Source organism: Gymnogyps californianus, chromosome 4 (assembly GCF_018139145.2).
Source record: "Gymnogyps californianus isolate 813 chromosome 4, ASM1813914v2, whole genome shotgun sequence".
Taxonomy (NCBI): Eukaryota; Metazoa; Chordata; class Aves; order Accipitriformes; family Cathartidae; genus Gymnogyps; species Gymnogyps californianus.
Window position 1 is genome coordinate 71,484,695 of NC_059474.1, and position 8,940 is coordinate 71,493,634.

Here is an 8,940-nt window from a genome sequence, read left to right on the forward strand (position 1 = left end):
GGGGAGGGGGGAAATGGAATGAACTGCTTTTTCCATGACTTCATAGTGCATCCAGCCTTCTGGGTACCAAAAAGTCAACTTCTCCATTCCTTTGACTCCTGTGTTTGCTGTTCTACCCTTTCCTCTGCCTCCACCTAAATTCTTCTCGAGTAATCTCTGGACTGCCTACAGATTGTGTGTGTCCAAAAGAACGATATGGACTCAATTAATTTTAAATGTTCAAATGGATCAAAAACAAAAAGGGAAAAATGTAGAAATACACCTTTCTTCTAAATTCCACAGAACCTTTGAGCAGAAGAACAGGAATATCTACCTGCACGCTTAACAGCAAACAGTTAAAACCATAAGAACAATATAAGCTAGAAACTTTCTTTTTAATGGAAGTGCAAGTTTAAGCAGAACAGTGATCGATAACCCTGTGGGTGTTTTTTTATTCAAACTAATCATGCAGATCCCTTTCCCTTTGTACTACAGGAATACTAAACTGTAAAATGCCTTTCAAACGGAAAAATGTTTCTATTAGAACCTCCACATACCTGTAAAGTGACTAGAAGAGGTTAGTCTAGTTAAGTGTGTTGCAACACGCAAAGGCAAAGTGCACACGCTTCTGAACTCAGAATTTGTCAGTTAAGTGGAAATGCTGGCTTGCAAGCAAATCCACATGCAAAAGAAATTTACTGATCATATGTTTACTACAAAACAAAAAAAACCCAAACTCTGAAAGCTAATGATCACCTTTCACTATGGAAAGCTGGGCAGCTTGGTGTAGACCTTAACATTTAACATTTGTGTTACAGGCATACTTCTTAAAAATGGCAAAGAAATGAGGCCTCAGGAACTTAAAACACACACAAAATCAGTTTGCTTTTTTTCATTTTATGCTTCACTTACAAAAATACAAGTCTGTTACCTACTTAACTCCTGTGTTTACTACCTCCATGAAAATCAGAATGTGAATGATTTTATACTTCTGTAAACAGCCTGTGTACCAGTAATTATCTATTTGAAGGGTAATGCATCCTTTCAATACCGCTTGGGCTGGTTCCCAAAGCATCTGCTGAAAAAAATCTCATCCAGGCATGCTCAACAGAACAACTCTGTGGTCTGCCTGGGCCAGGAGACAGCATGTGCCAACCCATGGCCAGACAATCAGACCACCTTGTTAGCTGGCCGGGGGCTCAGAGGTCCCATCAGGGAGCCAGATGCCCAGGCAGACTTGAGCTCCTCTTGCTGCTGTTCAGCCACCCGTGGGCCAAAGGAAGAGGCGGCAGAGGATACGGCATAATGAAAGGTTACAGTCTCCTGAAAAGAAGGCGTAGACCGAGGAGAGGCTGCAGGAAGAGAGAGGTGGAGTGAAGGCACAGGAGTAGGGAAGTAATGTTTCTTTAGACTTGCATTGATAAATGGGACTTCCTAAAAGACGCCTCACTAATTCAAGTCAAACACGTAATCAAAACTTCACAAAGTAGAGTCATTATCTGTAACAAGGCAGGCAAGTAGTTCATTAGCCAAATTTTCAGTGTGACGAAAACCAGCTTCAAGCCTCTTCTATTCACCATGCATCACAAAGGCACCTAATCACAGGGCAGTCTTAATACTAGACCACAAGTGACAGGCTCATCCCTGCAAGATACAGGAAAACATCAAAATGCCAGGATAACTTTTAGCCTACCCAGTACCTGAAACCCTTGTATTTCTATTAAAGACTTTCAGTTAAAAAAAGGACAAAATTAAAATTGCTTCAGTCTACAGAAATCTGCTTGGACTGGGGCACACCTTTCTCTTTTCTGACCTGAACCAAACTGCAAAGCTTTATCCAACTCGCATGCGCTGAGCCAGCATTTTCTCCAAAGAAACTCTTATTCTTCCCTTGTTCCTGCCCTCCACACAAATACTCAGACATCCATGCACCAAGCCCAGAAAAAAACCCAAAAAACCAAAACGGTCAGTTTTAAATACAGACAGGCTCCTTGACTCAGTTTGTCTTGTAACCACACATGCCATTCTCAATGCAAAGGAAGATGAGTGAGCGAGCAACGAGGCTACTACTTTCCCAGCTCATAACACATCAAAAACTACACACTTAGTACAGGGCCATACCAACCCCCAAGCAGGACTGAATCTTTCAAAGTAGAAATAAGCTTTTCAGTTCATTGTATCTACTTTTTAACCCTCGCTGAAGCTGCATGTCTCATGATGAGATGCCTGTACGTATGGATTTCTAGTTCTACAAATTTATTTCATTTTCACAAAATATTTTGAAAAAAGAAGTGACAGAAGATCACGCACATCCCCCCCACTTAAGTGGCAGAAGTTTACAGACCCGTAACAGTGCTGTTACTCCAAGAGGACTACAGTACTCATCTTACTTCTGATCTCCGGAAGGATCCAAAATAGTAGTCTAAGCCTCTTTGAAAGAAGACATAAATTTTTTAGACAAAACTGACTTTTTTTGAGAGAAAACAATATAGTGCTTGACCCAGATAAGAGAATCTTCCAAATAAATGCACTGAAATTGCTCACTAACGTAATTCCATCATTTTCAATTCACCCCAAGTCCTGAGAAACACAAGGTTCCTGCAACACCGCATCAAAGCTGACACAAGTTCCTTAAGATGTAACTGAATTGTGCACATATTGGTGGTATTCGGACTGTATGCTATCTTAATCTCATTCTAAAAACCAGGTTTATTGCCTAAATTCCACTGCAGTTTCTTTCATCCATATGCCGGTTGCCACCCAGAAAAATCGACTGTCAAACTTTAACCAGAGTTAGCTGCAAGTTAAACTTCGGAAAGACTTCAAAACCTTCATCCTTCTCCACTTCCTCCTTTGAAAGCCATCTTCCCCACCGACCAACAAATCTGGTTACCGTCTACAGCGAAAATCTGAGTTGTAAAAAACAAGAAAAAAGAAAAGCCAGGGAGGACGGTTCAGCAGAGCGCCTGCAGACAGCAAGCTGATGAATGAAGCGGCCACGGGGGTCTTTTCACGGAGCCGCTGGAGTGCCTCGCCGCGGCCAGAGCTGGGGCACGGGGCAGCCCCTCGGGCCCGGCCACGGCCCCGCGGCTCTGTCCGGCACCGGGCACCGGCTCGGGTGGGCGAGCGAGGAGACACGGCTGCCCCCGGCGCTCCGCCGGCCCCGCGGGAGCCGCGCCCGGGCGGGACAAGGCGCGGGTGACAGGCGCCCCTCGGCCCGGCCTGCCCCGGCAGGAAGGAGCCGGCGGCCGGGCGCCGCAAAGGCCGGGGCGGTGGCGCCGGGTCCGCGGGGCGGCGCCGGGGCTCCGCTCCCCGCCAGCCCGGGGAACGAGCCGGGGCAGGGGCCGCCGCCACCGCCTCCTCCCCCCCCCGCCGCGGCCCTCCGCGGCCGAGCCCGGGCCTCCCGCCCCGCCACTCACCAGGATGCGCTTGAAGAGCGCGTTCTCCTTGGGCGGCAGGCTCACCGACGGCATCCTCCCCGCCGCTCCCGCCGAAGGGCTCCGGGGAGGGGGGTGGGCGGGCGGGCTTGCGTCCCGTCCCCGCTGCTCAGTCGCCGCTGCCGGGAGCCTCCCCGCCGGAGTCTGGCTACTGCTGCTGCTGCTGCTACCACCACCACCGCCGCCGCCTCCCCACCCCCGCCCGCCCTCCGTCAAACAGCCGCGCTCTCGCCGGCCGCGGGCCCGGCCCCTCCCGGCCGCCGTCTGCGCGCCGGGCTGCCCCGCGCGGCGCCGAGCCCCGGGCGGCGGCTCACGTGGTAACTGAGCAGGCCGGAGAGAGGCGCCACCAAAATGGCCACCGCGGAGGGCTTCCCCAGCCGGGTCACGGCGGCCAGCGCGCATGCGCCGCGACCCCGCGCCGGCACCGCCCCCGCCCCCGCCAGGTGTGCCGGGCCGGGTTCGGGAGGGGCGCCTCGGCCCGCCCGCCCGCTGAGCCAGGGCCGGGCCCCGGCCCCGGGGCGGCGCGGCGCTGCTCCGCGGAGGAGACCCTGAGCGCCCTTGCCCGTAGCCAGGTGCTTGCACTTCAGGCTGTCGCCCGCGCAGCGCGGCCACCGATCGGCCCTGAGGGGCGCAGCGCCTTACTCCACGCGCGCGGGCTTAAGGAAGAAGGGGCGGGCGGCAGAGCGCCGCTCTGCCCACGCCCGCAGCGCCAGCCGGGCCTCGCAGAGCCGGTTCCGCCCGCGGAGGGGGCAGGCAGGCAGCCCGCCCTCGCTGCCGGCGGGGCGGGCGGCGCCGCTTTGTACCGTCAGCAAACGCACTGAAGGGCGGGGTGGGGAGCTGGGGGTGCGCAGGAGGCGCCCGGCCCGCCAGGCCTCGTGCGGGGGAGCGCGTCCGCTCGCGGCGCCCGGGGGAGAGGCGGGGCGGGACGCGCGGGTACGGGGCGAGGGGCGGGGCGGGGCGGCCCCTCCCCCATGGGCGGAGCCGGGCCGAGGCGACAAGATGGCGGCGGCGGCGGCGCTGAGGGTGGCGAGGCGGTTGAGGCTGGTGGCGGGAGCGCCGAGCCTCGGTGAGCGGCGGCGGGGGCAGAGGGGGGGCCTGGCTCGCCGTGGCGGGGAGCCCGTTATGGTTTAGGCGGGTGGGAGTCTGTTGTCCTCTGCCCCGAGAGCGTTGTGCGTTAGCGGGCTACGGCGGTGCCCCGGGGCCTGTCCGCTGACCCGAGCGCCCTGGGAGCTCGGCTGCTTGCGGGGGTGCTGGCCGGCGTCGTCCCCGTTAGCTGGAGCGCTCCTCGCTTCATGGCTGGAATTAAAGCAAGCTGCAGTGGCAGTTTTCCTCTTTGTATTTTTTTTAAATACAAACCAATTGGTCATATATATATAATTTTATTTTTTTTTATATTAAGTTGGTGCTGCTTCCAGGCCGGGGGAGGACCCGCCGTTCCTCCCCGCAGCTGTGGTGCCGGCCCCCCTCAGGAAGGCTGTGCCGGGGGTGCCCTCGGTGGGGCGGGCTGTGGGCAGGTGGGGAAAGCCCTGGGTACAGGAGCTTTCTGCAGGGGACAGTGAGAGGCGGCGCAAGCAAAGGACGCGGTAGCGTATGGTTTTTGTGGCCAGAGGGAAGGGGAAAAAGGCACTGCTTTGAGCTGTTGGCAGCGCCCCATCCCTTCCCTCCTCTCCCTCGGATCAGGGGGTGCATGCTGCAGTGTATCTACAAATGGGTGAGCTATAACAATGTTATGGGGACCATTTATACATGATAATTGGATTTGTTTGGGTTTTTTGTTGTTGTGGTTTGTTTGGGTTTTTTTTTTTCCCCTGATTGTATGAGTGTCAGTAATTGACTTGGTAGTCTAAACCTGAAAGATGTTAACATGTTTCTAATCTTCTGCCTTTTTAGCTTTTACTCGTTCTGCGTTTGTTGCAAAAAGACGTAATTATGACCAACCAAACTGGTTTGGAGTTGGCTTGGCTTTTGGCACTAGTGCTGTCTTGTGGGCTCTTGTAAGTGTTTTCATTTGGTTTTGTTGAACTTAACTATTCCCGAACCATAGTGATCTGAAGGCAATGACTACAACCTACTTAGTTGATTGGGGTAACGGATGGTCATAGCAGGTGTCACGATTGAAGCATGATATGTTGATTAGTTATGTTTTCCCAAATCTATGTTGCGCTTTTCTTTATAAAATTTAATAACTTATTAACCTTCTCTCTGTTGCAAACTTAAAACAGCCACAACAGAAGAATTAATTCTTCAAGCCTGTTGGGTTAAGGCTTTAACATTATTTTCCCCAATGGATCCTAAAAAAAAAAAAAAAAAGACCTAGGGATGTGCCTAGGTAGTGTTGTGTTTATCAGGCTACTAATGCATTCTCCTCATTTTTCAGCTGTAGTCAATTGATTAAGACCCCCTTTTCCTGAGCAAAATGCAGATGTAAGATGTTCCCTGTTTCAGGGAACTCACAGGCTCAATGTTGATAAAGCAAGCAGGGTGTAGTAGCTCTCACAAAGAAATGTGCAGGATAAGCAGCACTCCCATGATGACAACACTTTTCAGGGTGGGGTGGATTCCCTTTGGGGTTTTCCCCGTTTTTGGGGTGGTGGTGGATTGATTGACAGTAGGAACCTCCTCCCCCTCAATTGGCCAGCAGAAGGTGTTTGAGAGGTGTGGAAAAAATGCCTCGCTGGACAATTGATAATGTACGGATAATTTACTCAGAATTGTCCCAGTTATGTATTGGTTTGCATTCCGATAATAGAAATTTTATATTCTGTAGAAATCTTTTTGTTCTCTGGTTCCAGCTGTGCATTATATAGCCTTTTATCATATACTGCTATTTTGTAGCTTTTCAAGCAGCATAATGAAGATGTAAAGGAATATGAAAGAAGAAAAGAAGAGAGACAACATAAGTGTACAGAATGTTCATAGTAAGTATGTACATACAGATGCTTTTGACTTAGCTGAACAAAAATTCTGCAGATCTTTGACTTCTGTTAGCAATCAAGATATTGGACTGACTTTTCTTCTTCCCGTATTATTTTCCTTAATACTTTACATCTTGGCTTTTGCTATTCTTCTAACTCATTCCCAGTTTTGAAGTGATAGGGTGACTGATCTATATTTTCATATATTCATTTGTGTGTGTATTCACTGCCAGCTTTCTGTCTTGGACATGCAAACTTTTGGCAAATAACACATCTCTTACAGTGTCTATAATAAATTTAGGTCGCAAAGTGAATACCTTACAAATGCTTTAGTGACAAGGAGATCAAGGTCACTAAAAATAGCTTATCTTTGCCTTTTTTTTATTTTAACAGACCTATAGTGGGAAAAACTTGTAGTGCTGTGGTTATTTTTCCTATAAATATTCCTCTTCAGCTAAAAATACAGTATGTTGTGAGATGTTTCTAACCATATTCATTGTATTTATTTTTCTTGTTGCTAAGATTTTTTTTTTTCTCTTTCTTAGGTTGACGGTACGCTCAGTAAGTAACATGATGACCAGTTGTCCTACATATAAATGAGCACAGCAGAAGTACAAAGTATCTAAATACTTATATGTTCATACATTTCATGTGCAGAATTATGAAATAAATTATAAAGTCTGGAAGAAACTTATGAAGACTTTTCTTGCCATTTATATTTCATTCTGCTGGTGTTGAAATTGTTTTACGCGGCATTTCTGTTTCATAGTTTATCAATGTTATTTTCAAAACTGTGTTGTTGTGGAAGCTATATTACAAAACTAGACATCACTTCAGAGAAAATTCAGCAGATATTGCAGAAGTTAAGTGTACTCTCGCCCTGCCACCATTTTCATTGCTAAATTTATAAAATAAGTGATAAGCAAATATAAGAATGGGATTTATGGGAAACCTGATAAAACTAATCTGTACAAATGCCGAAATGTGCATTTGCTACTTCACACATCAAAGAAGTAGCTTTCAACTTAGTCTTGACCAGGTAGACTTTCAAAGCTTGACCTAGTGATGTAGGGATGCCATAATTGAAGTTACACATCTGTTTGCGAGCTTGATCTAGTTCCTTGAGTGCTGTTGTTCTTCAGTCCTTTGTGGTCTGGATTGATTTGATTTTTTTTGTTGTTTTGTTTTTGTTCTTCCCCTGGAGCAGAAATGAAGCTTTGTCAGAGACAACAAAAATCAGAGGCGGCCAAACTCTAAATTCTGTGTGGGTCTTTATTATTTTTCCTTGCCAGCAAGTTTGCTTTGCTTTTGCTACTGCATGCAAAGTTCAGATGTATTCTGTATTTTTAGAAAGCGGGGACGAAAGCTTGGTCTTGAATCTTGGAGACTTGTTTAACTGACCTGCAGCTCCTTCGTCTGTCCCTTCCTCAATGGCTGCTACATAGGTTCTCTTGGGCACAGCTTCTTTTCTGTCTTGGAAAGCCTGTATGGCTTGTCATAGACAGAGCCATACCTTGCTGTTCCCTAAGGATCTACTCCTTGGAAGCGCGGTAGTTGGCAGCTGAGGTGACAGTGCCAGTTCTGTGGGGTTTGTCCAGGGCGGTAGAGGGGGGTGTGTGTGTGCGGTGCCTTACCCAGGTCTTGTGCGTGTGTCATGGAGGAGAGGCTGGCCTTCCCCTCTCTGTGTTTTTGGAATTGCTCGCTGCCTGAAAGGTGCCCCCAGCCTCGGTGGTGAGACTGCACAGCCGATGTCCGTCTCGAGTGTGAGCGCTGCCTTCTGGACACTGACGCCCGCCCTCACCTTCTCTTCATGCATCAAGGTCAGTCAAGGACAAGGGACAGACAAATGGGATAATGACAATCGGCAGAATATGGCATTAAATAATCATCGAGGGAATATCAAAGCTATGTATAGAGAAGGGACAAGTAACGGGGGCCAACTGTCTAACGATGTGGGGAGGAGAAGGACAGCTGCGCAGCTCTGACCCTGAGACGCCCATGACTTTTAACAGCTAATGTGATCCCGCAGCGGTGATTTACTTCCTCAAGCATTTCACTACCAACACTGAACTCCTTTGTCCCGGTGCTTAACCTGAGTGCCCGTCGCTGTGAATTTAGTTGATTTCTCCAGATCTTTTTCCAGGAATTGTTGGCAGAGGAACGCTCTTAGAGAACTTACTGTTTTACTAAAATAGAATTATGTTCTTCACCATCTTTCCCCCTCTCCTTGTTGGTAAATGCAATCCCTGGTATCTTTCCTCGTATTCTGGGTCTGTTGAGTTTTCAGAAATTCCTGCTATCGCAGTCCATTTGCTGTTTGCGTGTTGCGCGCTAGGGGCTGTACTTCATTTCCCAGCTGGTGTTTCAGCGGCGGTACCTGGTATGGCAGCGCTCAGGGCATGGTCCTCTGACCCCTGCGTTCCGCGAAGGATCTTCCCCCCCCTTGTCAGCGCAGGCTCTGCTCCCCGACCGAGCCCCGCCGCTCCCGCCGCCGGGACACCCTCGGCCCCGGCCGGGAGGGGCGGCCGGGCGAGCGCCCAGGTGCACCGGCACGTGGCACGTGGCCCGGGGCGGGGCTGGCGCCGGCCCCGCCCTCCCCGCCGTGGCCC

General features: G+C 49.9%; 2 protein-coding genes across 2 annotated transcripts in view; one reads left to right on the forward strand and one right to left on the reverse strand.

The window, feature by feature from the left end:
- Nucleotides 1-3,558, reverse strand: part of NAA15 (N-alpha-acetyltransferase 15, NatA auxiliary subunit) — a 41,417-nt gene extending 37,859 nt beyond the window's left edge. The window contains exon 1 of the mRNA XM_050895606.1: nt 3,399-3,558. Coding sequence (XP_050751563.1) covers nt 3,399-3,452 — 54 coding nt within the window. The 5' untranslated portion in view covers nt 3,453-3,558. The remainder of the gene's footprint in view (nt 1-3,398) is intronic.
- Nucleotides 3,559-4,415: 857 nt separating this feature from the next.
- NDUFC1 (NADH:ubiquinone oxidoreductase subunit C1) lies at nt 4,416-7,019 on the forward strand. Its single transcript, XM_050896413.1, has 4 exons — nt 4,416-4,482; nt 5,307-5,410; nt 6,252-6,334; nt 6,877-7,019. Coding segments are annotated over exons 1-4 (255 nt in total). The 3' UTR covers nt 6,878-7,019.
- The last annotated feature ends 1,921 nt before the right edge of the window (nt 7,020-8,940 follow it).